This window comes from Aythya ferina, assembly GCF_964211825.1.
Source record: "Aythya ferina genome assembly, chromosome: 1".
NCBI lineage: Eukaryota > Metazoa > Chordata > Aves > Anseriformes > Anatidae > Aythya > Aythya ferina.
The window spans coordinates 93902230-93929149 of NC_140296.1; the positions used below are offsets into that span (position 1 = coordinate 93902230).

At 42.6% G+C, this 26920-nt stretch overlaps 1 protein-coding gene and 1 long non-coding RNA gene across 2 annotated transcripts in view; one reads left to right on the forward strand and one right to left on the reverse strand.

Annotated features, from left to right (window-relative positions):
- PCP4 (Purkinje cell protein 4) overlaps positions 1 to 21946 on the reverse strand; it is a 54184-nt gene extending 32238 nt beyond the window's left edge. Inside the window, exons 1-2 of the mRNA XM_084536505.1 lie at positions 21891 to 21946; positions 2076 to 2127 (exon numbers count right to left, since the gene is read on the reverse strand). Coding sequence (XP_084392631.1) covers positions 2076 to 2127; positions 21891 to 21899 — 61 coding nt within the window. The 5' untranslated portion in view covers positions 21900 to 21946. The remainder of the gene's footprint in view (positions 1 to 2075; positions 2128 to 21890) is intronic.
- Positions 9597 to 11520, forward strand: LOC311429849. The gene is made up of 2 exons (XR_014688409.1): positions 9597 to 9641; positions 10976 to 11520. It is a non-coding gene; the product is annotated as an uncharacterized lncRNA (long non-coding RNA).
- Positions 21947 to 26920: the final 4974 nt, after the last annotated feature.

The window sequence follows — 26920 nt, forward strand, 5'->3', positions numbered from 1 at the left end:
TTAAGACATACACAAATCGCAGAGTTCTGGCCAAAAAACATGTTATGGAGGATTTATATTGTGCAAGTAGGTTTAAAGCACATCCCAATTTCCAAAGGAATAAATCACTTTTGCTTGAGTTCTAACTACACACAGCTAATAAGTGCAAAGAGCTATACGTTTTCTGCTTCTTTGATATATAATCCAACCTCAGGTTGAAAGTTCTGATTCTACTTCATGCAAGCATGTGGATTTTGGAGAACAGAAGACTGTTCCATCTCCCCTGTTACTCCTCTATTTTAAGTAGGTGACAGGGTTTTTTTGGTTTTAACTTCATTATAAAAAATAATAGACATCTATTTGTCCAAAATTCAGTGTGCATCTGCTTGTCTATATTATACATAAAACAGTGTGCATCTGCTTGTCTACTATACATGAAACTATGCTACAACTAACTAGAATCATATATTTGTGAATTAGTAATACAGTCCTTTCTCAGTCAAAATTCTCCTTAAGAAAAAAAAAGAACTTGCCTCTAAAAGGCTGCAGGATCAGTAAATCTTAGCTAAATTTGACAACAGGACGATTTTATTTGTAAAGAAATTCAACGTAAATGAGCTCAGTTCATAATGTGCTCTAACAGTAAGAGAAAAACATGCTTTCCATGCTGCCCAAATGGCTGGCATAATTTTGCTGCTTTCCTTTCCTGTTAACTTCAGAATGCAAATGGCTTTGCTGTCAGGGTACATTTGTTCCCACTAATTCAAGACACTATAACAAGCCAAAATATTTATTTCTTTTTTCCAGTCTTTAATTTGTATTTTATCACATTGGGAACATCGTTGACTGATTTCATTTACTGTAGCGTTATGCAAACAACCCTTATGGGAAAGTCACCTCTCTGTAGTAGGAAAACTAAGCATAAAGAAGACTGCTGATGTTTCAGGATGTGTTGCCTCAGAGGGCCCAAAGATTCTGTTCAGACCAACACAAAGGCCAAAGTGCATATCCAAAACAACGGCTCACAAATCTCATCCCAGAAAACCCTTGGCTCTTCAGAAAAGAGGCTTACATTTTTCCTGCTTTTCTCTAGAGAAGACAGACTACCAGAACATATTTTCTCTTGATTAGGACTGGATGATCAAACAGAAGCAAACAGAATATTTATATAGCTCAATCCTCATCCTGTTCATGAATGTCTACAAACCAATGTTGCATCATATTCGGCTGAGTCTATAATTAAAGCTGATCAAAATGTTTTCCTTCAAAAAATGTTTCTGATGGTAATTGGATTTTAATCAAGTGATCATTTGTATGTAAAGTGTTTCTGCCTCCTATAGGAAATAAGATTAGTTCTCAACTAAATAACAATTGTCTCCACTGAAAATTGTTTTATTTCCTTCTTAGAAAAAAAAATCCAATTAGAATTGATTGTGTCATTTATGGGGCAGAAATTGATCCCTACCTGCCCCTTTGTTAGAGGCCAAAAAAAGCAACAAATCACCTCTTATAACAGCAGAGCACACATCTGGATTCACCCAACTATGTGGAATGCTGAAGTTAGCAGCCTATTTGCCATATGGTCCCTCCCTGTGAGCAGCTCCATCCATTGCCTCTCTCTATCAACTCTCAAATGAGCCTGTGCAAGTGGCTTCTAACCTTGGTAGCTCAGTTTTCGGCTAAAATTAGGTGGGAGAATGAGACCACAAAAACTATGTAAGTCCTCATAATTCATTTACTTCTGCTCACCTTCCCCATTCAGATAGCAAAAGCTCATAGTATTGAACCTAATCTCTTGTGTTCTTTTTTCACATACCAAGCAGTGTTTTGTTCTAGCCTCATTTGTATCTGCACTGTCTTATACAGAGTCCTTTGGTTTACCATAGCACGAGCCCATAATCAAGTCTCTTCTTAAATACTTGACTTGAATATACAAAGGACACAATCCCACTAAGTCCTTCTAGTTTTTCAAACACATGCAAGAGATAACAGAAAAAACAAGGCTGATGCTGTCTGACATCTGTCATTACAGTAAAACCAAATTTTGACTCATTTTGGCTTTATATTCTTCATCAAGAAATATAGTCTACCCTTACCGTTCTCACCAGATGTCTTGTCTTTTCCATTTGTAGCTCCAGTTCCTTGTCTCTGGTAGAGAAGAAAAAAAGAAAAAAAAAAAAAAAAAAGTGTTTAGAAGAAATCTGGATGTGCATTTTCCCCTTGGAGTTACTAGCAGTTACGGCCTGATTTTTCTTCAATACCTCGGATAGTCACTCAACCCCATATAATGCTGTTTTGAAAAACTACCAGCCAGAACAGAATGCTTGGTACCACCTCGGCACAGCTGTATAACCATGCGTGGAACTGTACGCAATTAGCACCTGTTAATGATGGGCTACGTGTAGTCAAATGCAAGGGTATGGACTGCAGTAGGACATTCCCACAGGTCTCTGCCATGCCTCCATTACCATGTTTCTTTTGATCAGACCTTGTTCAGAAGACTTGCATTTCCCTTTTTGTCCAGAAGCAGAGATTGAACTTCCCACTTGAATTCACTAGGTTAAAGAAACAGCCTCACCACTCTCCATGAAGCAAACACTGATGTAAGTCTTGTTACTAAGTGACAAGTGGCAAATACCAGCACAGCCCAAACAGATACTCACAGAGGCAAAGCTGCATCAGTGTGGTTACACTTCTGTAATTTACTAGCTTAGGAATGGCTACTCAATGAAAATTATGCTGCATCCCCCAGAGACTGCCTCTTGCAGGTAGAATTAAGGTACTTTAGCAAACTAGTACAGTAAAATTTGCATTTCTTATGCAAAATTATTCATACTTGGGTATATTACAGAAACAGATTAAAGAATCCATCCTCTAGGGCTGTCCATGTGGAGGAAAAAAAAAAAAAAAACAAACAAAACAGGCATATTCACAGTGAATAAATCCAGCTGCATTCAGAGGCAGCACATTTTCATGTATCAGGGAAGTTAACAACTGCAGCTGCACTGCAAACCAAATGGTTTGTGTCAAAATATGGATGGTCATATTCATTCTGCTATGAAAAATCATACAGGCATACTTATCCTTTGGTATTTACTCTAGAATAGCTGGTTAAAACCTCCTCCACTGATCTGCTTTCTGTACTTCATCTCCCATGGAGGTTGAATTTTCAGGGTATTCTGTGATAATCATGGCATAAGTGCAAAATCTTCATGTCCACTCTTAGCTCTTATTAAGAAAGCCAGAAGGAGAAAGTTCTTGTTATCCTCCCGAAGGGGTTGAAAAGAGCTACATATGGTCTCTCATGCATCTACATGCCTATGGTGGGGTTTCTCATCTTTCTTCCTGTAGCAGACTCCAGTGCATGTCTCTGCTCCACTGCCTTTGCCTCTTATCTCACACTGTGCAATGAGACAGAATCCCTCCAGAAAACAACTCTGAGTCCATCATCACAGCTACTGTCTCCCTATGCAATGGAAATATATTTTTGTTTCTTTCTGGAGCCCTAGCGCCTACGACAGCAGAGAAAACTTAGTCAATAATGCTAAAGAATGGGATCCTAAAGGGATAAATATTTTATTTGTATAAAAGTATAAATTAAGAACAGCCAGAAGTCAATAAATCCACCCAGAAAACAATTTTGCTAAAGACGTTAACATTTTTGCTTTTATTTGAAGTTTGATTAATATTCCAATATTTCAGTTCCAATGCATATCTCAACCCAGATTTCATCACGCGAATTTACCATGACTTCCTAAAAAATAATATAACGGATTTTTACTATCTAAAAAATGGTAACTACATTGCCTTTTTTTTTTTTTTTAATTTATTTTGAAATGCTTTTTTCAGGTTGTCTGTCCTCCTGAGTGTTTCTGGCTGTGCTGCTTAGCTGTTATGAAGGCTTCTCTTCCCTCCCTAGGCTATACCTGTCAGGGTTGGTCTGCTGTTATGGAGTGCTGGAATATGGATGCACGCATTTTGTGTCTCAGGATTTCCCCTCTGGGAGAGGGGAAAGTTCTCATAAAGAAAGCAAATGAAATCTCAGCTTCAGTCGATAAAAATTTTTTCTATTAATAAGGTCAATATTGTTTTGTAAGTTTGAAATCAGTCTAAACACACTGCAGCCCTTTGTTTGGAGGCCATCGGACATATGGAGAACGATGCCTGAAAGTCTGTTGAACAAGCTTCTGAAAGCTTTTCCTTCTCTGCCACATACATATTTATTTCTATCTATAAGCTCTGTGCTGTTTTCCAAGTGAGTGCAACACATCTGAAAGCAAGAATCAGTTTCTTGTTAACAAGGCGTTGCAACTGTTATGAAAAAGCCATATACAGCATGGTCATTCACCTGTAAAGCCTTTTGCCTTTTGTTTCTCTACATTCAGTGGACCTGCTCTTTAAAAAACAATTTCAAGATGCTGATACTATTAGCACCTGGAGCCTCTTGCTCCTTTCTTCACCTTTCCTGATGCTACCACAGGCTGCAAAACAAGGCTTAGATTTTTAATGTCATCCAAAGCACAAGAGGACTGAACACGAGGAGGAGTTGCTGGGGGTATTTTCAGGAACCAATGGATGAAAACCCTTCAAAAGCTGGTATAACTGATATTGTCCTCAGACCCAAGAGATCAAATTAAAAACACTGAAATACAAGAAAAGCAATATTTATTTGTTTTGTTTTGTTCTGTTTTTCTGGTTTTGTTTTTAAACAGGCAACCTCCAAGTTGTAGATCATATTTTTAAAAGCTAAAAGCAGTCTGATTCTTCTGTTTTGTATAACTTGTATCCAGCTTCCCTCATTTAAAGCTTCTAAAATTTTCTAGATCCTCTAAGGCAAGCACTAGGACAGAAACACTGAAGAAACTGTCCATTAGGTATGAAAAAAGAAACATCAGAGCCAAAACGAACATGAGGGCAAAAACATAATGATTATCCACCAAAACGGGATAAACAATTTTGTTGCTGTGTTGCGTAGGAGGAAACATAGTTTATGACTGCTTGGGGCTATATTAATTTTTAACTCAGCGGTTTTGCAGAACATCAAAGGCACATCGTTAAAAATGTCTCCAGAATCAAAGTCACTCCCAATTTGTCAGAAGAGAGAGGAAGAAGGGCTCCTGCCATATGCCAAAAGCCACAGCAAGAGAAGAACAGCTTTACTTTCCTGATAAATTCTCATTGCTATGCACAACAGCTAGATAATGTTGTATAACAACTACACAAATTAGTCCCCTAGGTGTACAAACTAAGGTCAACATCGAGTTTTCAGCCAGAAGGACTTCTCAATAAGAAAGTTAAATTACTGCAGTAGAGTTTTCAATTCATTCTTCTAACCCATCCTGCACTCCCCAGCTTAATTTTTGATTTTTATCTTATAACACTCCCTTCTCGTCTTGAAATTTCCTGACCTTTTCAGATAGGCTCCAGCACCTCAGCATTAGGGATTGAATCCAGGTGTTGATTACTAAGTTTCCTGGGGGAGAAGGACTGTTTGTTTTTTGATGAGCTGCAGAAAGCCCAAGATCAGTGAGGTGAAACTGCCAGAAGCCCTGACAAATGGGGCTTTACAGTAATAACATTATTCTACTTTTTCATCCCAGTGCAGGGACGATACGATATAGCACACTGTATCCCAGCAAAGCAGTGGCTGCAGATTTTTAGATGTATTTTATTTCTACATTGAAGTAAAAAGAGCATGCAAAAGTAAAATTAAAAGACTCAAAACAGGGGAAAGGTTTTGTAAAGTTAATATCTGAAATGGCCAGTGTGGCCTCAACTCAGGATAAAAATAATTAATTTCACCGACATATGAAATATGTTATTAGGATGTTCTGTTCTCATAGACTAAAGGGACAGCAGTGAAATCTGTGTATATCCTAAGCTTTTAAGCCTCATTTTGCTACCAGGTCCATCTCTAACACAAAAGTCATTAGGTGTGTGACAGAAGGAAATACATGTTAGTACAATACAGCACAGAAGCGTCTGTCAGGGGTCAGCCAGCAAGGAAGAATTTAATCCGCACTGCCATCACCACCATCTGTTCTCCCTACAGAATCCTCCGTAAAATGTATAAATTGTACCCTAACTATTTCATCAGCGTCTTTTTTCATAGCCTTCTGCTTTAATCAATGAGTTCAGCTGCTTTAGCATCAGAATGAAAAAGAGTACTGAAAAACACGCTTTAGAAAAATTTACAAAGTTGGTAACTTTTCTGCAAATAAAAATGTCATGTTAAGTATCTGCTTAAGGACTTTCCATGTTTTCCATCTAAGTACAGCTTGTAATTTTCCTAGTCTTCAGCAGAATGAGGTAACAGCAATTGATAACCTGCTGTTTTTCAGAACTAAATATATCCTGTACAGTACCTTGAATTATTACAGTTGGTGTGGACTTCTTCTGGGAACGAAGGAAAACAAAGCTCATTCAAAGTCTTGCAAAGAACTACTCTATGTCAGAAACTAGATGAAGACCCGGAATTTAAGTATGGGCAAGAATCAAGCAGCCACGACCTGGAACAGGTGGAGATACACTCTGCAGTATTTGGAATTTATATAACTAATTAGGTTACATTGTTATTTACTGGAGATTTCTGGTTTGTTGTGTTTGACAGCCTTTTTAGGGTCATATATTGGCTTGAAACTATAGCACTCAGCGTTTGCACATTTAGGTGTGAGAAACATCATTCTTTGCCACTCTTAACCATACCTTGGAAAATTATTGCTAATAAGGACAAAAGATATTACTGTTAAAGTTAAAAAGTTGAGAATTGGAGAAAAAAAAGATGCTTCTGTGACAGGTTTCTGTTTACCAAAGTTCCCAAGGGATATCTGGCCTCTAAGTAATGGGGCCCAAACTGCAGTGACACTTCTTTATTTTTATTTTATTTGTGTGTGTGTGTGTAGGGGGGGGCGGGGGGTAGGAGTTATATATCAAAGAGCATAAAAATGAACAACTGAGTGAGCAATACAAGGTGCGTTACTGGAGAGCCATGCACAGACTCTACTCTCACACTCATTATCTCCAATTTTAAGTCTCCAAAACTAGTCTGTGGTATATCCAGGTGGTAAATCTCAAACAAACTGCTGTGGCAGTACAAGTTCATTCACATCTGTAACAGCTAATCACCAAAAAACACTTACAAGCAGAATTGAAGAGTCCCAGAGAAGCTTGAATATCATTATGAAAACTGTACTAGAAGTTAAGTAAACTTTCCTCACTTGTCCCTAACAAGTTTCTCCCACTTTTTTTCCCCACTACAGACCTTGTACTGAATATTTATGAGATGAAAGCATCCTTCAAAGCCCACATTTAAGGTAACGGCACCAAGTACAGAACATCCAGCCAATATTTTGTCTGAATGAGGGGTGAGTCTGATGACTTCTTACACATCTTTGCAAGAAGTCACAGATCATACCTTTTGTGTACCTGGACAGACTAGAAAAAGATTTATCAAGACAGGCTTCAGTACAAAGCAGTCCACTCCTTTTTTATGACCAACAGTTTCTGGTAGAAGTGACTTTCTGGAGACTACCACTTTTCCTGGGTGCTCACACCCTAGGATCTCAGTTCTTTGTGCAAGAGTAGAAACCCACAAAGCACTTTCTCCACGTGTCCCTTTACACAATGGGAATTCTCTATGGGCTGCTTTCTGTCCTGTGTTGCCTGGGCAGCATAATATTGTCGGAGCAGGAGTGCCAGAATCCATCTTTCAATACCGGCTGTCAAAATTAAATGATCCCTGGCACCCTGACTATTTCTGTTATTATCTTCATGGGTCAAGCAGTGTCGTACTTGACTAGCTCTTGATTGTCCTTAATTTTATTAAGGATCTCCTATAGCTTTTTTATAAATTAAAACCCCACAAGTGGTCTGGGATGAACCGATGTGATTCACGCTGCAGGAGCTAAAAATTAGCATTTGAGCGGTAATAGTTTTCTATAACTTTTGTAGTCACTAACAGCACATGAACATGCACACACATGCACACAGACATCCTAGCAAACAAGAAAATAGTCCTCAGAAATTAACAACATAGCTGTGGATAACTAGAGATGCACAGGGTACTGCATTTTCCTGGGAAGGAGGACACACAGGCTTAAGCACTGCCTATGTGGGGTGAATCCAGAGCTCCCGTAGGACAGCACAGGGAGGCATGCTGGTGGAGGTCCTGGCCCTCCTCTTGAACCACTGGACGGACAGCCAGGCACAGAAAAGCAATGGGAACTGAAATTTTGGGCCAGAGAGATGCTTTTTGGCTTGAGAAAAGCCCTCAGAAAAGGCATGTCTAAGGCACATGGACAGCAGAGCAGGAGCACCCAGCACACTTCCAGGGCAAAGAGGGATGCAGCTAAAGAAGGCAGGCAGAGCATCACTGCCTGGGATGCAGGAACCCACTTACAGTGCTGTATTTATAGATCCTAATAGTGCAGAGGAGAACTTTCCCTGTGCCCCACTTTCACCAACACTGCGCTGCAATTTATAAATCAACACAGGGAGAACCTGCTGATTTTGTATTCAAATTCAATATGATGTTCTAAACAGAGTATTTTCACCAACACCAAATGTAATCAACATAATTAGCAAAAATGGTAGCTTGCTTAATATTTAGGTTATTAGCATATCTTGAATTAAAACATTATTCAGCAGATATTTCTCCAAAGACATTGTAATCACTTTTTTTTTTTTTTTTTTTTTTGGAGGCAGGGATTAATGGAATCTTTGAAGTTAATTTTGAAAGCAGCTGCAAGAATGTATTTTCCAAATCCTGTTAATTACCGTGCCAGCCATGAGAAGTAATCCCTTATTTTTTTCTGCAGGAAACACAGGGCTTGATCCTGCAAGGCTTATTTACAGGGGTAACCCACATGTGGACAAGTACTTGTCTTTACTTCAGCAGCATTACTTGCTTTAGTACGAGTTGGAACCTCACTGCAGTACTGTGAGATCCCTAAACTTCACATTAGGTTTTGTCAAGCAAAGGGTAAACAGAGTAAAATTAACTGTGGAATAAGCCTTCAAACACCAATTGCCAAAAAATTACCTCAGCTCTCATTTGGACAAGGCTGGTACAGCCCATATCCTAATTACCCTGCAAATTGATAAAGAGGAAACATCAAGGTGACCCAAGAGGAATATTTCAATTACATAAAAGTAGATTGACTAAGCTGAGTGATATAAATGAAAAATGACTGAGGTTTTTAAGGTGGTCCCTTCTTTTTTTTTTTTTTTTTTTCTCCTATTATTTCTTATCTACTGGTAGCATCAGATTAGGTACCGTGGTTCTAGAAAGGGCTGTTTTGGGCAGGAAACCAGTCTTGAGAACTCCCACTTCTCCGTCTGACCCAATCCAGCCACGCTTCTCCATCCCCAAGACCTCATTTGTCTGGACACAAGTGTTTGCAAGGTTATACAGAAAACAGCAGCAGTACGATTATTGCAGTGAAAGGTTAAGATTTCTGCAGAGCTGTGCTGAAAACAAACATTGAAATGATGCAGCTGAAATAAATAAATAAATATAGAGCTTAATTGTCTCTTTCCATCACTTCAGTAATGTAATTGACATCTCCCACCCACAGCTGTTTCAGTCCAACAGAACAGGCAACAGCCTGCAACGTGGGGAGAGAGCACTGCAATTTAGCACTGGGAACCAAAAATCTGAGCAGGTCAGTGCTTCCTTCTGAGTACTAAACCATACCTTGCTTTGAAACATTCAAGAAACTTTTTCTCAATTTCTCTAAAGCACAGTGGGAACCACTATAATCTTAGGCTGCTGGCTACAGGGGGATAAAGATGTAATACCCCTAGCTCAAAAATGAGGGAGTACAGCGGGAAGGCAGCAGAATTTCAGTCTTGTGAGCAGAGCTGGAAGGTACCTCTGTTAGTCCCTGGCCCCTACGTACAACCCAAGAACAACACTAGCAAATTCTATGCCAAGCCAAGTCCTGCAAACCTCCAAGGGCAGAGAATCCAAACCCTCTCTGGGTGATCTGTTCCAGCACTGCTGGGAAAACATCTCTTTACATCCCACAAGGATTTGGGCAGTTACTTTTATACTGAGCTGGGTTTCTCCTAAAGACCTGGACTGTAGATGAATCTAAAATTATTGGTAAGAAGGATTTAGAAGTCATGGTGTTCTAATCAAAAAATGGTTTGGAGTCATTAAATTTTTTTAATTTTTAATTATTTTAGTGTTCCTGATGTGAAATATTTTGTTTGCTGCATAGATCCCCCAAAATTTAATCACTGGTCAGCTCAACGTGGATCTGCATCTCCCTGTGATGTTACATTACCTCCTAGAAATCTCTACCTGGCAAGGGAACAAAAACATAGAGCAACAGAAGTACCTGAAGCGCTGCATCCATGCAGCCAGGCAGTACCAAAACAGCTCCCAGACAGAAGCAGTCTAGTCGTGTTCAAATAGCTTGCCTCTGCTGTAAGCCTCGGCTGTCTGTGCAGGCAGAGCAGACAGATAATGGCAGCTGACTGTGGTACTTGATTAGGAGCAATTCAGAACCTTGGGGATCAAGTGTTTGGATTCAGAAGGGATCCTGGGTACCCTTTAATATTAGCATCCCTGGATAGGAAGAGTGCCCGAAACCAATTAAGGGGTCAGGCTCCTTGCTCAGGCATGATATAACTGATTATGGATGGTGGTTGTTTTTTTGTTTTTTTTTTTTTTCTTACAAGTATTTACTTTATATTTCATTCTTCCAAACCTTTCTGAAATTCAGGGTAATTTAATTCACTGAGATACAAGCCCAGCTGTAATTGAGTTAGAGGCTGTCTTCAAGGGACAGCTTGGTTATTAATGGCAAAAGTCTGCGCTGACAAATTGCTTCATATCTGATCATATCGACTTTAACATTATTAAAACAGACTGTGTGTGCATCTCCCCAGCCTGCAGAAGTTCTGGTCTTTTTGCTGTTGGCTTTTTTATTTCCAGCTGTACAGTTCAAACCAAATTTGTTCTCTCTTTCCATTTCCCTATATATTTCAGAGGTAAACAGATGTTACTACAGCCTTATTACAGATGTTATTACAGCCTGCTAGAGCTGGCCAGCTGGGTTTTGACAAGGTATTCATTACGGCAGCTTCCAGTTGCCACACAAAGCAACTTTCTGCCCCTACTGTAAGGCAAATCCTTCTGATTTTTCAAGACGACAGCAAGAGGAAGCAGCATGGACGTTTATGCATCGCTTTACCCCCCCGGGTGGCCTGCGTGGTCACAGACAGCTACCACAAGCATCCCCAGAGCCATTTGCTGTTCCAGCAGCAGGGAAATCACCAGACACGGATGGAGAGCACGCAGCAGCCTTGGCAGCGCACCCTGCCCAGGGGCCGGCCGCACAGAGGGATGACGCAGACCTGTTATCTTTGGCCCCGTGCCACCAGGGGATCCCTGCAAGGGGAACCCTGAATTGGCAGCTGAAGCAGCCTTTAAATTGGGCTGTGCTCAATGGAGGATTTGTCCCGCATTGTTCAAACCCGTATGGAAACCGGCCCTCTGAGACTTTGGGGGAGCTGCTTTGTTCAAGCACGATACAGCTCAGAACAAAGCTGCCTTGGCACCACAAGCCTAAACAGCAGCCAAGTGATTAGAAATAAACCCACCACACTAAGAAGGAGAACGACCAGGGTGATGCACAAGGTCACTTTGATTGCCAAGCGTCAGGGACAGCAATCATACGTGTTCATCCACAGAAAGCAGGAAAAAAAAAAAAAAAAAAAAAAAACGCTAGATCACTAGCTCTGTCCAAGAGCTGGCTGAAAAATCGGGATTTCCGCATATCAGAAGTTCCCATGACCCTGCATCTGCTCAGTGAAATTGATGCTACTATCAGCTTCATTATTAATAGCAGCAGAGAAATTAAGAAAGCAATTTTCAGTGTAGCTGTAGGTAGTTCCCAAGCTCATCTGCTCCAGGACTAAATGTTCTCCAGTTCCTGTAGTGCCCTAGCCTTGGAATGAGTCCAGGGGAAATCACCAAACCACAGGATGATTTGGGTAGGAAGGGACCTTAAGGATCACCCAGTTCCAGTCCCTCTGCCGTGGGCAGGAACACCTTCCACTGGACCAGGTTGCCCAAAGCCCCATCCAGCCTGGCCTTGAACACCTCCAGGGACGGGGCATCCACAACTCCTCTGGGCAGCCTGTACCAGTGCCTCACCAGCCTCTGAGTGAAGAATTGCTTCCTAATATCTAACACAAGCCTACCCTCTTCTAGTTTAATGACATTACTCCTTGTTCTATCATTGCACTCCCTGATAAAGAGTCCCTCCTCAGCTTTCCTGCAGGCCCCCTTTAGGTACTGGAATGCTACTGTAAGGTCTCCCCGGAGCCTTCTCTTCTCCAGGATGAACAACCCCAACTCCCTCAACCTGTCTTCACAGGAGAGGTGCCCCAGCCCTCTGAGCATCCTCATGGCCCTCCTCTGGACTTGTTCCAAGAGGTCCATGTCCTTCTTGTGCTGGGGCCCCAACTGTACCCACCTGCTCCGAGTGGGGTCTCATGAGGGCAGAGCAGAGGGGCAGAATCCCTTCCCTTGCCCTGCTGGCCACGCTACTTTTGATGCAGCCCAGGATACAGTTGGCTTTCTGGACTGCAAGTGCATATTGCTGGCTCACATCCACTTTTTCAAATCTGGCCAGACAGATTCACCAAAAGCTTCCCCACCACATTGTTTCAAACACCCCCCCTCTACAGTACTGTTACTTCCAATGCAAGTTCAATGAAAATTTGCATTTTCTCCACCCCAAATAGTTATCTGTCACTCCATCATCAGTCCCCCATTATGTACCAAGGTCCATTCTTCACTTTGTGCCTTGAATATGAAGTGGAAGAACAATGTTACCCAACTAGACGTTTTCACCTTACTAACACAAAGACATGACAACCGATCATGCAAAGACATTAAAAAGAGGACTTTAATGTGCTCCTCCAGGAAATAAAGCCATGCATTCATTGTTAATATCCTAACAGACACATCCTGTGACTAGATAGAAAATACATTCCTTAGAGAAGTTTCGTGCAGAAAGCAGATTACAACACTCATTTAGATCCAGCTTTGCGCTGTCTGACACACTGCAGTCTGACAAAAACATCTATTAATTTAAGTCTTACATGACATGACCACAAAATATAGTTAGAATTGAGATTTGCAAGATTTATTTTTTTGCAATTCACACTATTACTGCTAGATACTTAGCTAACTATGTTTTTGCATCTGTAGATCTGTATCATAAGCCCAGCTCCAGGATGTGCACCAAGCTTTCAGCCAAAGCAAGCAATACAAGGCAGAACTAAGAAATCACTGCACCAACTCCTGCAATCTTACGTGAGAGCTTCCTTTGGCTTGGCTTGGATGCCAGTGCTGTTCCATAGCTTGGGAAATGAGCTGAAGTGATAGCTAGCCATGTCTGACTGGACAATTAAAATCGGCATGAAGTTGGCCTGCCTTAGGCATTTGGCTGACCTGCTTAAACTGCAGCACACGTGTGCTGGCACATGCATTTCAAAAGTGTGCCAAGCCAACAATGTGCTTGCTCTCTTTTCTATTGCTGAGTTATCTGTCAGATCTAAGTGGAGTAGTGATACATATGAAGTAGCTATGAAGCTTCATGTTTTGTTTTTCCACCATTTCCAGAAAGCTGTCTGCCTAGCCTAATTTGTAGCAGTTTCCATCTTCTATCTCCCTTCACCTCACATTTCACTAATACATGTTAGGAATTCAAGGAATTGGCTTTCAGTGTTGCTCAGATTTCTTTCCTAAACATCACACAGTATCTCAAGCTCCAATAAAAGACATGGTACAGAGTATTTCAACTAGTGTTGAAATTCTGCTTTAAAATTTGATATGCAGAATATTCAGTAATTTAAAAATAGTTTAATCATTGGGATTTAAAAGAGAAGCATATTTGCTGCAGTGGGAAGGTAGAGACAGCAGTAGTCTCATTACTTATACCATTAGAAGTAGAGAATAAAAAGCATGAGAAATCAGATGAAAGGCATGCTTGTGATCTTTATAAGAATTGTTTTTCTGTCTCTGTACCTGTCCCCTACTGCTCCACCCGAAACTTGGACTTCATCACTGTCATGTTTTCATATTTAGCTAGGTGTTACACATTTTGGCTTATCTCAGGCCAGCCTCTCTCCCTCACAAGATAGCATTGCAGCTACCTCCTGACGTCTACTCTCACCTTGTCTGATTTAGTGGTGAGTCCCTTCTAAATATAAGCCTACCTTGCGCATCCAAAGCCCGGTGCCCCCACCTTCTAGTAGAAGAGGACACTCCTTCCTCCCTTCAACACAACTTCACCCTAGAGCTTACTGAGGGCTTTGCTGAAACACACACCACTTCTTTGTAGAGCTGGTCATGTAAAGCAGTATGTGGGTAGTAGGCCTGGTCAGACTTGAATCAGCTGAATACATCTGGCTTGGAAACACTAATCCACTGAGGATAAACTTTTTGTGGGAAAGTATTACCCTATCTATAAAAAGATCCTCAGAAATCACCGGTCTTCCTTCATATCCTGCATGTTATTAAGAAAAGGTCCAATCTCACTAAAATCCTCAAGGAATCAAAGATGCCTTCAGACCTATTCAGCTTTTTCTCATCTACTTTATACCCATCGTACACTTGCACCAACTTAGGAGTTAGTTATCATGATCTTGAGAATCTTTGCCTTGAAATTTATCTTCTGTAGTCAGAATGCCACCAACTCCAGTCTCAGTGCTTGGTAATCCCTCTAGTGTTAGATTTGTAGAGAACAAAGCACTGTCAAGGCAGATTAATGGCCATGATATCTGCTGTCTTGGAAAACTTATTTTGGATGTCTGGGGGTAGATGCAGATGAAAAGCATCCCCAGGCAGTACCAGCATCAGGTACTGTCTGCTTTCCAGTGCTCTCTCCAGGGGTTTTGAAGCTGTGTAGGTCCCTAATTTCCCTGAAACTGCTCTTCCACCCCCTACAAAACTAAGGCACTTTCTATCAAATGCTGCTTCTCATGTGAGATTCTGATTTAACAGGAACTTTTCAGCTGTCTCACCAATTCACTTGGACGGAGCCTACTAACTGTTGGCAAGATTAACAAACTCAAGCACAACACTGCCCTGAGAGCTGTCCTGTTTCTATGGATAGATAGGTCTGGTCAGCATTTACTTGGGTGTTTCTGAACTGCACCTTTTCTGTTGATGACAGAAGGCACCTAAAATCCCTATGAATGCATCTACATCAGCATACAGCTAGCCAGGATCCCTGCAGGTCTTCGCTCTTCTCCATTTTTAGGACAGCTGTGTTGTGTGGTGATCCTACACATAACATACCCCTGCTCACACACCCAACAGCATACAGCCTTTGAGTTTAGGCCATTATAGCCTGAACATTTGTTTCCCTATATCTGGTCCTGCTACTGCATTTTCCTGGTCCTGCTGGCACTATCAGGCAGCTGGCTCCACGCTGCAGCTAGAATAAAACCAGCCAGCATAAGAGCAGCAAATAAGGGTGGTAACAAAGCAGCTCGCACCTCCTCTCCACCAGACCCTTGGGCACCAAGACCCTGTTTGTGACACTAAATATACAATTGCTTGCACACACTTTGCCATAGCTAGCGCTCTCTCCCCACCCGATGACCCAGCACAACCCTCCTCACCCATTTGCTGTCTCTAATCTGGGAATCTCTGACGTCAGAAGGAAACCACCTTTAACAGCATTTTTGCCCCCCTCCCCTTCCCTTTATTTTTTACTTTCAGCTTTAACAATAGATCCCCATCACCATTCTGCCTGCTGTCACTGTACTCACAGTACCAGCTACACCTCTGCTCCAGGTCACGTTTCATGCACTGCATACTGAGGTGGTAACGTGGGAATGCTCAGTGTCTGTAAAACAATACTTTTCAAGAGGAAAGACAATTCAGCTGTAACTAGCATTCAAGGCATGTAGGCAGACAATTTTCACTTCTGACTAAAGTTGTGCTTTTTCCTCCATGTTGGCGCATAAATGAGGCTGTATGCCATGGTTATGAATGGAGCTGATGAGAAAGCACCAGCTGAACTTGGCCTAGGTGATACTTGCACAGCTTCCCCACATGGAGACCTCCCCCCAGGATCAGGCTAGGGACATGGAGTGGGGATAAACTGTGACATCCCCCAACTCCTGTCATTAAAAACAAGTTTTGCAATTGCAGTTCTTTTGTAGTTGCTTGCTCTGAGCTTACTCCATGAAGGTTGCCATTCATTTTCCTAACACAAGACAAGTAGGCTGTATGATCTCTCTTGCATCAGTTTCCATAAGAGAAATAATGAATAATTGTCACTATTAAAAGTAGAAGGGAAGAAAGATGTTAGTTATTTTTACCTGGTTTCTGTTTATTTAGCATGTCTATTTTTGTTAAACCAGTGTCCAAACAACTGAGAAAAACATGGAACACCTTTTCTTAGAAAAAGTAGGCTGTTACTCATCCTCATTATTTTCTGCAAGGCGTAGGATCCTTTTAAGTGCTACATGGCTCTGTGATTTTAAGGCTCTGTTGCAACTGACAGGATGAAGGAAGGCATAGCTTTCCTGTGATGCACACAGCCTTCTCCCAGTCCTCTTCAGCCAAGAAGTGGGTGTCTCGTGATTTACATACCCTGTGTCTAGGTCTAGCCACTCTATTACAAGTTCTTTTGTAGTGTAGTTATAGAGAAGAGAAAACCTGTAAACAATGAGACATCTTCCAAGTCACCTCAAAGAAAAAAAAAAAAAAAAAAAAAAAAAAAAGACAGACAATAGCAAACATTGGCCTGGAAATTAAGTATTTTATTAGTCAGTAATGAAATATCCAGCAAGCTTTGATAGCAGTTAGCTTCAGCAGGGACAGTGGTGGCCTACTACCATATGACATCATGAGCATGACCCAGTGTAGAAACTGTTGGAAGATGATTCTTGTAAGCTGGCCAATATATTAGATTTAGGGACATCTGACTAGAAAGTAATATGCTTTTGCAGCCTGGAACAATATTCTATTAGTCTTCATGCTGAAGTGCTGGATGGAGCTTTCCCATTCTACAAATGCAGCAGTTTTTAAGTTACTCTTACAAGGAAATATGATCTGAAGCATACTTCCGAAGCTAACTGTCCTTTATTAGAGCATTGTTTTAATCTGTTGGCATTACACACATTGCAAGAATACTAACATGATTCTTTCTAAAGAGTGCATCTGCCAGCTTCGCCAAATTAAGGAGATTAACTTCCAACCTCATTTCTAAGTGCTATTTTAGAAAATGCCTTATCCCACTGAATCCACTCTGATGGAAGGAGTGGGCAAAGTGACAGATAAAAACTTATTGTTCTCCCTTCTTCCTCCTCTCTTGAGCTGCAATTCATCACCCAGCTAATAAATAGATCTGAGCTAAAATTAAAAACTGATGTTCATGCGCCTTCCCTATCCCACCCCCATCCTACAACAGCTGCAGAGTTTCCTCCTCAACCCTGCCATGCTCTTGCTGCGCTTCAGAGCTATGCAGCTGTGTAGCTGTTGTGGTTATACCCTCAGTGAAGCTGGCAGTTTAACAGCTGGGGGTCTCCACAGTATCTGAAAAAAATACATACAGAAGGGTGTCATCTTCCCACACACACCACAGAAGTCTGGCTTGCTCAGATACCCTGCAGGACTGCAAGCACCTCAGAAGAGAACAATAGCTGCTTTAACTAACATGGCATATTGTCTCCCTACAAACACAAGTTTTGGGATTTACTGCTATCACGATTACTGGTGCTACAATCTTCACTTCGGTATTTAAATGCATCTGGTCCCAAAACCCAAGACCCCACAAGTCTTCCACCATTTCAATGGAATATATTAAGCCACATCCAGGAGAGCAATCAATGAAGTTTTCCTACTTAACTACCTGATCCAGCTTCAGTTTCAGGCAGAAACCTCCACGTCTGCCTAGTGTTTCATTCTTGGCCACATTCCTCTCCTTCTGTAACAGCCTCTTGGCAAGTTGTCTGGAGTGATTGAAACATACTCCAGGTTCTCCCTCAACCTGGAAGGAAGCAGACACCTTATGCTGCTCCACCAAGCTGGGGGCATGCCCACACCACCAGTTTTGAAAACAGCCACAGAAACTGCCTTGGTGGCAAGTGTCTCCTCCCACCCCAAAGGTGGGTGAAGCTCAGATTTCAAAGAAGTCTTTGACCCCTGTGTAATGGCACATCACGTTTCCAGTGATGCCTCCATCTTTGCTGATTTGACTGCCTGGGTACCTACCTGAAGGTGATCCAACCACCAAAATACACAAATTAAGTGCTTCGAGCTGCAGATGTGAGCCATTAGGCACATCCCATGAGATCTGAACTGACAACTGATGAGCCAGAAATACCCCGCGCATCCCCGTCACAGGTCACACAACCACACACCCTTTGTGATCCTTTAGGAGGTGGACACAACGCAGCACTTGGTGCAGAATTCAAGAGCCCAGAGGGAATGTAAGACAACATGAAGGAGCTTGCTGCACATCAAGGGAGACGTACAAGCTGGGGTTGTCTGTATTCAAAGTGTGACAAAAAAGCATTTACACACAGATCAAGTCCCCACCTGAGAGACAGAGTGAGACTTGTTAATTACATGTGCCCAGTGAATTGTATGTGCCCCATTGCTTGGTGTCTGCTCCAGAAGACAAGCTGGAATATTCTTGCTGCTCTCTGGTAGAGAGACTGCTCCCCAAATATTCAGAGTTGCTGTCTCAAACCCTGCCTTAGGTGGGCACGTCAGCACCCTGGCAATCAGCAGAGCACTTCTGTCAGGTTGTGTAAGGCTTTTCCAAGGCATGTTCTTCCCCTAAGCCACAGGTGCCTGGAGCATGCGTTGATTAGGTGTTTTTCCTGGATGGGTATCCTGAAGCTAGGCACACAGATGACACATTGATGCTGAACTCTGCCCCTGCCCCAAGAATACCACTGCAACTCTTTAATTGTTAGGAAACACTTTAATATCAACAGGAAATAAATTTATCCAACAAGGCAGTCTTGTTACATGTGCTTCATCCCTAAACCACAGGCACAGCATCCAGGGCTGTTAACACCATATCACTTGCATGTGCTCCTTCCCAAGTCCAGATCCGACTCCAGAAGCCAGAGTCATTCAGTGAAGGAGGCAGGTGTGGCAATGAATGTTGTAAAAATGTTTGTGTGAAGTTGTAAAAATGCTTCTTGTGAGCCTTCATGTGAGAGGCACTGTCACCATGACCAGGCATCATACCCAGATCATCAGATAATTAAATCACGGATAAGATGACAGGATTCATTGAAGTGAATCAAGCTAATGCCACTGCTGAGTCTAGATGCTCACTGGTGGTTGTGAATAGTGATTCAACATTATTCTATCAACCCAGTACCCAAGATCACTTGCCCCAGTTCATCCTAAGCAGGAGAGATCTTTAATGGAAGTGCTGCACCTGTCTCCTAGATGCTCACTGACAGTAGCTGACATTTTACAGCATTGCCGTTCTCTCTAGGCTCATTAAAGATGAAGGAAAACACCTACAGACCTAGAGAAAAGGCTCCTTGGTTATCTGAGGACAGATTTTCCAAGTTACTTCATTAAGCACTGAAATGCATTTTTAGGTGTTGAAGTTTGAGAAGCTTCCATGCAGCTAAGTGAACCATCTCCAGTTCACACCAAGATGCATCTAGCACTAAATATGTTTGGACATTTGCACAGTATTACTAGGTAAGCCCTTATACCTCAGCTTCCCTGGAACTATTTACAGTGCCAGAGCTTTGCCCGGCAGTCAGAGCATTTTAAACATTCAGACAAACTGCAGATGAAGTTGAAGTGTGGTTGTTGTTTTTATTTTCCTGTAGAAGAAAATTCTTCATCAGTTCTGAAAGGAGTTAGCCGCTAGAAAATAAAGTACTATAGTCAGATTAACAGCTGCTTTTTAATCTTTCTTCATTAGGAGACTGGTAATCACCGTCCATAACAGGAAATAAATTAATTTAGCTGGAGGCAGTAAAATAAGAAACCATGCAAAGTCTCAGCAAGTAACTTCCAAGGGATCTGAAAGCTCCCTTCAGAGGCTTCTACAACAGCATTTTAAGTTCCACTCAAATCCTAACAGTTATTAGCACAAGCAAAAACCTTCTCACCATCTCAGCACCACTTTCAGATAATCTTTCCATGGCTCCAGAGGAACCCTTTTTAATCACTGTCCTCAGATTTTCTGACAGATTAGGACAGAGAAAAATCAAAATATTTTTCAGTTACAGCATTACAAGCAAAATCCACCAAAACCCCCATCAAAATACAGCAAACAGATGTCTAAGGAGCTTCTGCTGATCTTTTTTTGCCTCAGTATTTAAGCAATCTTTCATACTGAGGTGGTTTGGACCAGTCCAGTTGCTTTCCCCTGCCCTTTGGAAACAGAATGGTCTTTTGAGTTAACAGCTGGCAGGCAAGCAACAGCAAGGGAGCTTTTCTTCAGTGGAGCTGTGGGCGATAAACACTCCAATGTTATCTGTTGAATGACAGTGACAGTAGGACTGAAGACACTGACTGCACTCTTAAGTGTCATCTGTATGGGGCTTAGTGCTGCACCAGAGACATCATTTCTGCCTCTGGAGGTGTGCTGGGAATACTATTCTGTTAGGCACTGGGAAGCACATTATGAATAGACAGCCCCTGTGCTGGGATTAGCAGTGATCTTGATGTTTATTGGGACTTACCTTGCAAAAGGAAGCAACGTAACTCTAATTATCAAAGGGTAATTACTGAGCAAATACAACCAGGCACAGGACTATAACCTAACAGTGCCTTGCACAGCTGCAGCAAGCACAGCAGCATCACACTACCATTCCTCTTCAGATTATTTTTTTTCCCCAAAAAGCTGTCTTAAAGGAGTAGCCAACAGAAGTGGCAGGAGTATAGGTACTTTAAAAGCCTACTGCATGAACCCTATCCAGCTGACTCAAATGCAGCCAGGAGCAAGGAGAGGTCACGGAAAGCGTGCTGCATTACACCTGGACTGTCTGATCTCTGTAAGCAGCAGAAAAGCATGGTGAGGATTTCCTCCACATTCCCCATTTAGCCTGACCTGCAGACCAAAAGGTAAGCTGCTGCTCACAAATCTCTTAGCCCACGCTGCCACACTGCTCTCCATCTGCCTCAGGTTTACTCTTCAAGTCACTTACCTAAAAATACACCGAGTGTAACATCTGCACAGTAAGTACAGCCTGAACTTACTTGGTGTTGCTTTTTGCTTTCTGCAGGTTGCTAGGAAGGGAATATCCATTTGTTAAAGCAGCAGCAGGTCTCCTAGGACAGGAGCTAGCCCCCAGAAATAGGTGCTGGATAAGGCGTAATTGTAGGTATCTCTCCTGATCCCCCCAAAAGGTGCACTAGAGAATTTGGGATTCTGCTAGCTGCCTCTGCCAGGCATTTGATCCACTGACTGTCAAGTAGTCATCCTGCCTGAATACACTTTTAAGAAAAAACACTAGTTTGTCCCAAGAGTGCTTCCACTGAAAGAAAAAAAGCATGACATTTTTCAGCTTATTTATTTACAAGCACACCATGATCCTTTCACGCCTGGCACTGTTTGCATTTTTTCCCCCTTAATTATAACCCTCCCCAGGACAACATTTACAAAGTTTGCACCAACTACAAGCCGGGCATTTTTCCTCCATCACCCCACACAACTTATTCCCCACGCTGCCCCTATGCAAAACCATAAACGCATCTTTTAAAGTATGAGGCTTTTTTTGCTAAGTTATCACCCAGCGGTGCACATGCTCCTTCAAAGCATGAAGCACTGCACCGGTTCATGCCCTGAAGGTGCACAGACACCTGTGGAGGCTCACTCACATAGGGTTTCAGCCCCCCCCATAGCCATGCACACCCCGCACCCGACCCCCTCCGGCCGCTCACCCACCTCGCTCATCTCGCCCGCGCCCCGCCGGCAGCACCCGCCCCGCACCGCGCCGCGCGCCCGCCGCCCCGCGTCGCCCTTTAAGAAGCGGCGCCGCGCGCCCGGCCCGCCCGGCCCCAGCCAATGGGCGCCGCGCCCCGCGCCGAGCCCCCCTGCGCCCCCCTCCCCTCGGCATCTCCCCCCCTCCCCCGCCGCCATTTCGAGGGGCCGCGGCGCCCCCTGGTGGAGGCGGGGAGGGCGGGACAAAATGGCGGCGGGTGGAGGGGCTGGGGTTGGGGTTTTTTTTTCGCCGTCCTCAAGACGGGTCTCGAAGCTGGGGCTGCTGGCTTTGTGCCTGCCAGGCGCAGAGGGAGGCGAGGGGTGAACTCCCCAGCCCGTGTGGCGGAGTGCCCTGGTAATAATGTTAACTCCTCTCAGAGGTGAAGTGGGGAAAGTTTCGGGGCGCTGCGCTTCTCACCCGACTTTGTCCTCTCTTACGGCAGGGCTGGTTGAGCCACGGTGTGAGCCCCGCTGCCGTCGCTCTCAAAACCTTCACTGTTACTTCATCGGGCTGCTTGCCAAAGAAGATGGGAAAGAGCGCTTTCGATAATTTCCTCAGAAAAATAAATAAATAAATAAGTAAAACAAAACTTTGGAAATTATGCAGTCCCACTCCTGCATCCATCTTTTGATGGAGCACAATTACTATATTTGGCAATACACATTTCAGATGCTCTGACTCATGTATCTGTGAAGAAATATAGATTCAATTTGCTCTGGGAATGCACTCAACTCCCTCAAATTTCTCTCAAATCGATAAAAAGAAGAAAAAAAAAAAAGTTAAAGCGGCATTTTGGAGAGCCCTGGATTGCCAACCTTAGCACACCCAGGGTTTTTTACATTGCAGTAGCCTCTTCATCACAACCCATCTCCAGAGCTGGCCTTGACGAAGGCAGCAGAAGAAATGTGGTGAGTCCTTCCTGGAGGCCACCTTTACCTTTCACCACGCTACCTGCAGAAGCTCAGAGGCTGCAGGTTGTCCTTTGTGCACAGGATGGGGGACACGCAAGCCTTTGTACATCCATTCACTTAGACTGATAAATGTCTTTTTGTACAAACTGGCTGCCCAGACTTCTGGGCAGGAATTAAATGCTAAATTGTGATTTATCCATGCTCTGGAGAAACTTACTATTTCCCAGCAAGGTAAAAGCCATTGTAGCTCTTCTCAGTCACAGAGTCGATTCCTAATCTCAGGCAGCCATCAGGGCTGTCACTGTCTTAATTCTCAGTGAGGTTACCTGGGATCCCAGTCTTGCAGGGAAGCAGAACTACGTCAATCTCTGCAGCATCGATCCAGCACCAGGTTGAGAGCTTTCTTTTGCCCTGTTAAACACAGTGGCGCATTTGCGGTTTGTGTAGTTTCTTGACAGGTATTCGATCTTCTTTAACTTGAGCCCGTGATGTGTTTGCGGCTATTCATGTTCTTTAAAAGAAAAGGTTCACAGCACGAGGTGTTTCGAGAAGAATCACCTCACCAAATGAATGGATAAATCCTTCCATTTACAATTAGGGATCACAATGCTGCAGGATCCATTTTCTTTTTTTTTTTCCTTTTTTTTTTTTTTTTTAATCTTTTTTTGAGGCTTTCTCAGGTTACTGGCTGTAGCAAATGAGGGGGAAGACCCTATTTAAATTATCATCTTCAATCTTCTTTTATTATATTAATTTCACCAGGACCTCCAGTGGCATCTGGCATTTTACAAAATTGATATTAATTGCCCTGGGTCTTGGAGCAAGTGGACCAAGTAGGCAATAAGCATAATAAGAGTTCATTGCATGAGCAGCAGTTTGTTCTGCAGCTTCAGAAGTGTTAGTACAGTGTGAGGACACAAAGTAAAAATGATGTTCACCCCCTGAAGCAGATTTGTATTATGTGAAAACGTTTTCCAGTGAAAATTAATCATTGGCACATTGCATTAGTATTTGTATTCTGACTAGAATGCTGTTGGTCTGTGAGCTTATGGGTACAAGGCACAATGCGAACAAAAAATTCCTAAAGGGTTACTTCTGACCAAAGAGCTCGCAAACATGGTAGGCGATATAGACAGCTGAGAGAAAATCTTTTCAGCTTCCACTGACACTGTTAGGAGCCCTTTTAGTTGCAGAAAAATAAAGCTGGATCTGAAATCCTCTTGCTGCTTACCGTAGTGAAGAGAAAAAAAAAAAAAAAAAAAAAAAAAAAGGCAGGAGCATGGCGCAGCCTCCTTTAGTATTGTGCCCAAACAAAATTCATTTCTTTCCCCTCCACATATTTGCTCATCCGATCCCACAAAATCACACCAAGGGGTAGCAGGATGATGAGGTGGGTCATATACACAAAGGCCACCACATGTCCTCCCTGGGTACAGCCACTGGCCACATGTCCTCCCTGGGTACAGCCACTGGCCGCAGTGGTTGCCAGTTAGCCAGCTGGGTTGCAAGTAGTCTGTGTTCATTTTGTAACTGCATGTGTAATGTGTGCTGGTGAAATATGACATAAAAATTTAATTTCTGTCCAAGAGCTGGTCTCTCCATCATTGAAACAAATGTGTCAGATTCAAGCAGAAAAGCCCAGAGTTATAATTCAGGCTGTACTCCACTGTGCGCAGAGAAGCGTGCTAACAGGGAAGGTACTTTCCACCAGATTCAGCATGGGAACATACAGTGTTTTTCTTTTCTGACCTGTGTCGAGGAGTTTTCAGGCTCCAAGAGGGGCATCCTGCAGAGCACACGGAGCTGCACCCAGGAAAGCCCAGAGGTCCCAGGTCAGGGCATGAGTCGATGTGAGCTGGCTGGCGTTTTGAGGAATGAGTTGACTAGATTATCTAGCAGGAGACGTGGAGGAGGGTGGCAGTCCCTCGCTTCTCAGGGCACTGTGTTAAATTGCAGTTCATAGCCAGGTGCCAAGCTTGCTCTTTGCAAATACAGCACTCTTCTTCCACAGCAGTGATGCTGAGGGGGATGGCAATGTCCTCCACGTGATAGCTCCCTGCTTTGGGGACAGCTTGCATGTACTGTGGCATGCAGTTCCAGTATATGGTGCACCAGCTGTGCTCCTGTTCTCTCTCTCCCTCTGCACAAGTCTTGTCCTTGCCTCATGAATTCGCTTTTCATACCCTGGAGAAAACTTCCACAGCCAACCAAAGCAATCTAGATATAAACTGGGGGTTGAAACACAATGTGCCTCTCTTAGTTCTTAGTGTGGCACTGCTGAACTTCACAGCACTTGGACATATGCTCACACAGACGCACAGATCCACCCTAATCCCAGGTGCGACCTGAGTTCGTACTTGTTCATTTATGAGCCAGCTTAGTTTGACATACCTCTTGCTCTGGAAAGCATAGAATTATGGAATCACGTAGGCTGGAAAAAACCTCTACGATCATCTAGTCCAACCTTTAAATGCAGCAGCAAGTTGAAATTTCTTAGAATAAAGATACCCCTAATATTCTTTTTCATTTGTGTTCTGTCATTTATACCAGCTGATGGCACCAGGTTTTAGTTTTGAGTTTTTTAAGTTTTCAGGGTTCACTGACAGCCTTTCTAGCCTCCGGCAATACTTTACCTTAAAGGTGCCCCAAAGCTCAGCTTTTACTAAAGTGCACTGCCAAGTAGTGACACTTCTAAATAGAGAAAATGTTCTAAGCTATTCTATCTTCCAGAGCCGTTATATTCTGAAAATTGACTATTAAAATACCACCTTCTTGTTCATCATGTCTGCACCTGCTATGCATTCAATCTTGTCTGCTGGCATATGACTACAATTTTACTGCCTCTTACTCCCACTTACCTGAAAGAATTAACACAGAGAAGAGCATCCAAGCTGGCTTCTGAAGCAGAAATGCTCACAGACTTCCCAGGAGTTTCACCTGTGCAAGAAGACTGAAGATGGCTCTTCTCTTCAAGTGTGAACGAGGCCTGCTTGGAGAACCATATGCTCCACATATGTAACAAAACAAGTAATTGTAGGCTCAGTCTTTGTCTGTGGCAATGCCATGTAGCTGCACAGTCTTGCTTCACTTCAAACCCCACCACTGGAGGTGCCCGGGAAGTGGGGTGGCTTTATTTAAAGTATGGCTAGCTGCAGGATCACTCCAGAAGAAACAGCAATAGAAAACACAGGGGAAGATAACTTCTCAGGCTGTTCTATTTTTCAGTCAAAATTTGATTCAAATCAAATCATCTCCCACCCCCCAAAAAAATCAATATGAAAATATGACTGTGCCTTGAAAGGTGTTCCATATTCCACTGGTGCTAAAATAGATTTGAATTTTGATTGTGACTGCAGAAACTGAAGTTTCTAAGTGCTCGAAATTGGTACACTGAAGTGAAACCCATGCCTCTTTCTCTTTTTCGTTTTATGAATTTTTCAAGAGATGGGTAGAACAACTTTACACAAACTTTCAGAAAAGGAAATCTGTGTTGCAGCTGAAATCAAGGATGCTGATTTGAAGTGGAAAGGTTTTGTTTCAGAAAGAAGTGCATTTGAATAGTGGAAAACAGAAGCGGATCTGGAACGTGACCTTATTACAGAGAACAGGCTGTAATTATTGGCTTTGGTATGCTCCTTGATAGCAATAGATTTAACAAGCATAGTCCTGGACCGTGTGACTGGTCGTTCATACATAATCAGCTAATTTGCCCAACTAAAAAATTGCAAATGTAGAATAAAAGCACTTTCCACAGGCTTAGCTCCCATTAGTATGCCTTTTTACCTTTTAATTAAGGAGGTAATGGCTGTGGGTAGTTGAGGAACAAAATACCTTTGAAGATCTGGGCCTTAGGGCCTTTGTTACAATCTAACCTTTGTTCCCATGCGAGAGCAATGAGTCAATGGTTCCAACAAAATCTTACCGCTGTCGGTGTCGCAAGTATAATTTCAAATATAATCTTGAAAAATTGAGTCTTTTCTCCAGAGATTTGCATGACATGATTTACTGTACAGTATGAGTCATCTTCTACCCTTAAAAAAAAAAAAAAAAAAAAAAAAAAAAAGCAATACCCAAATATAAGT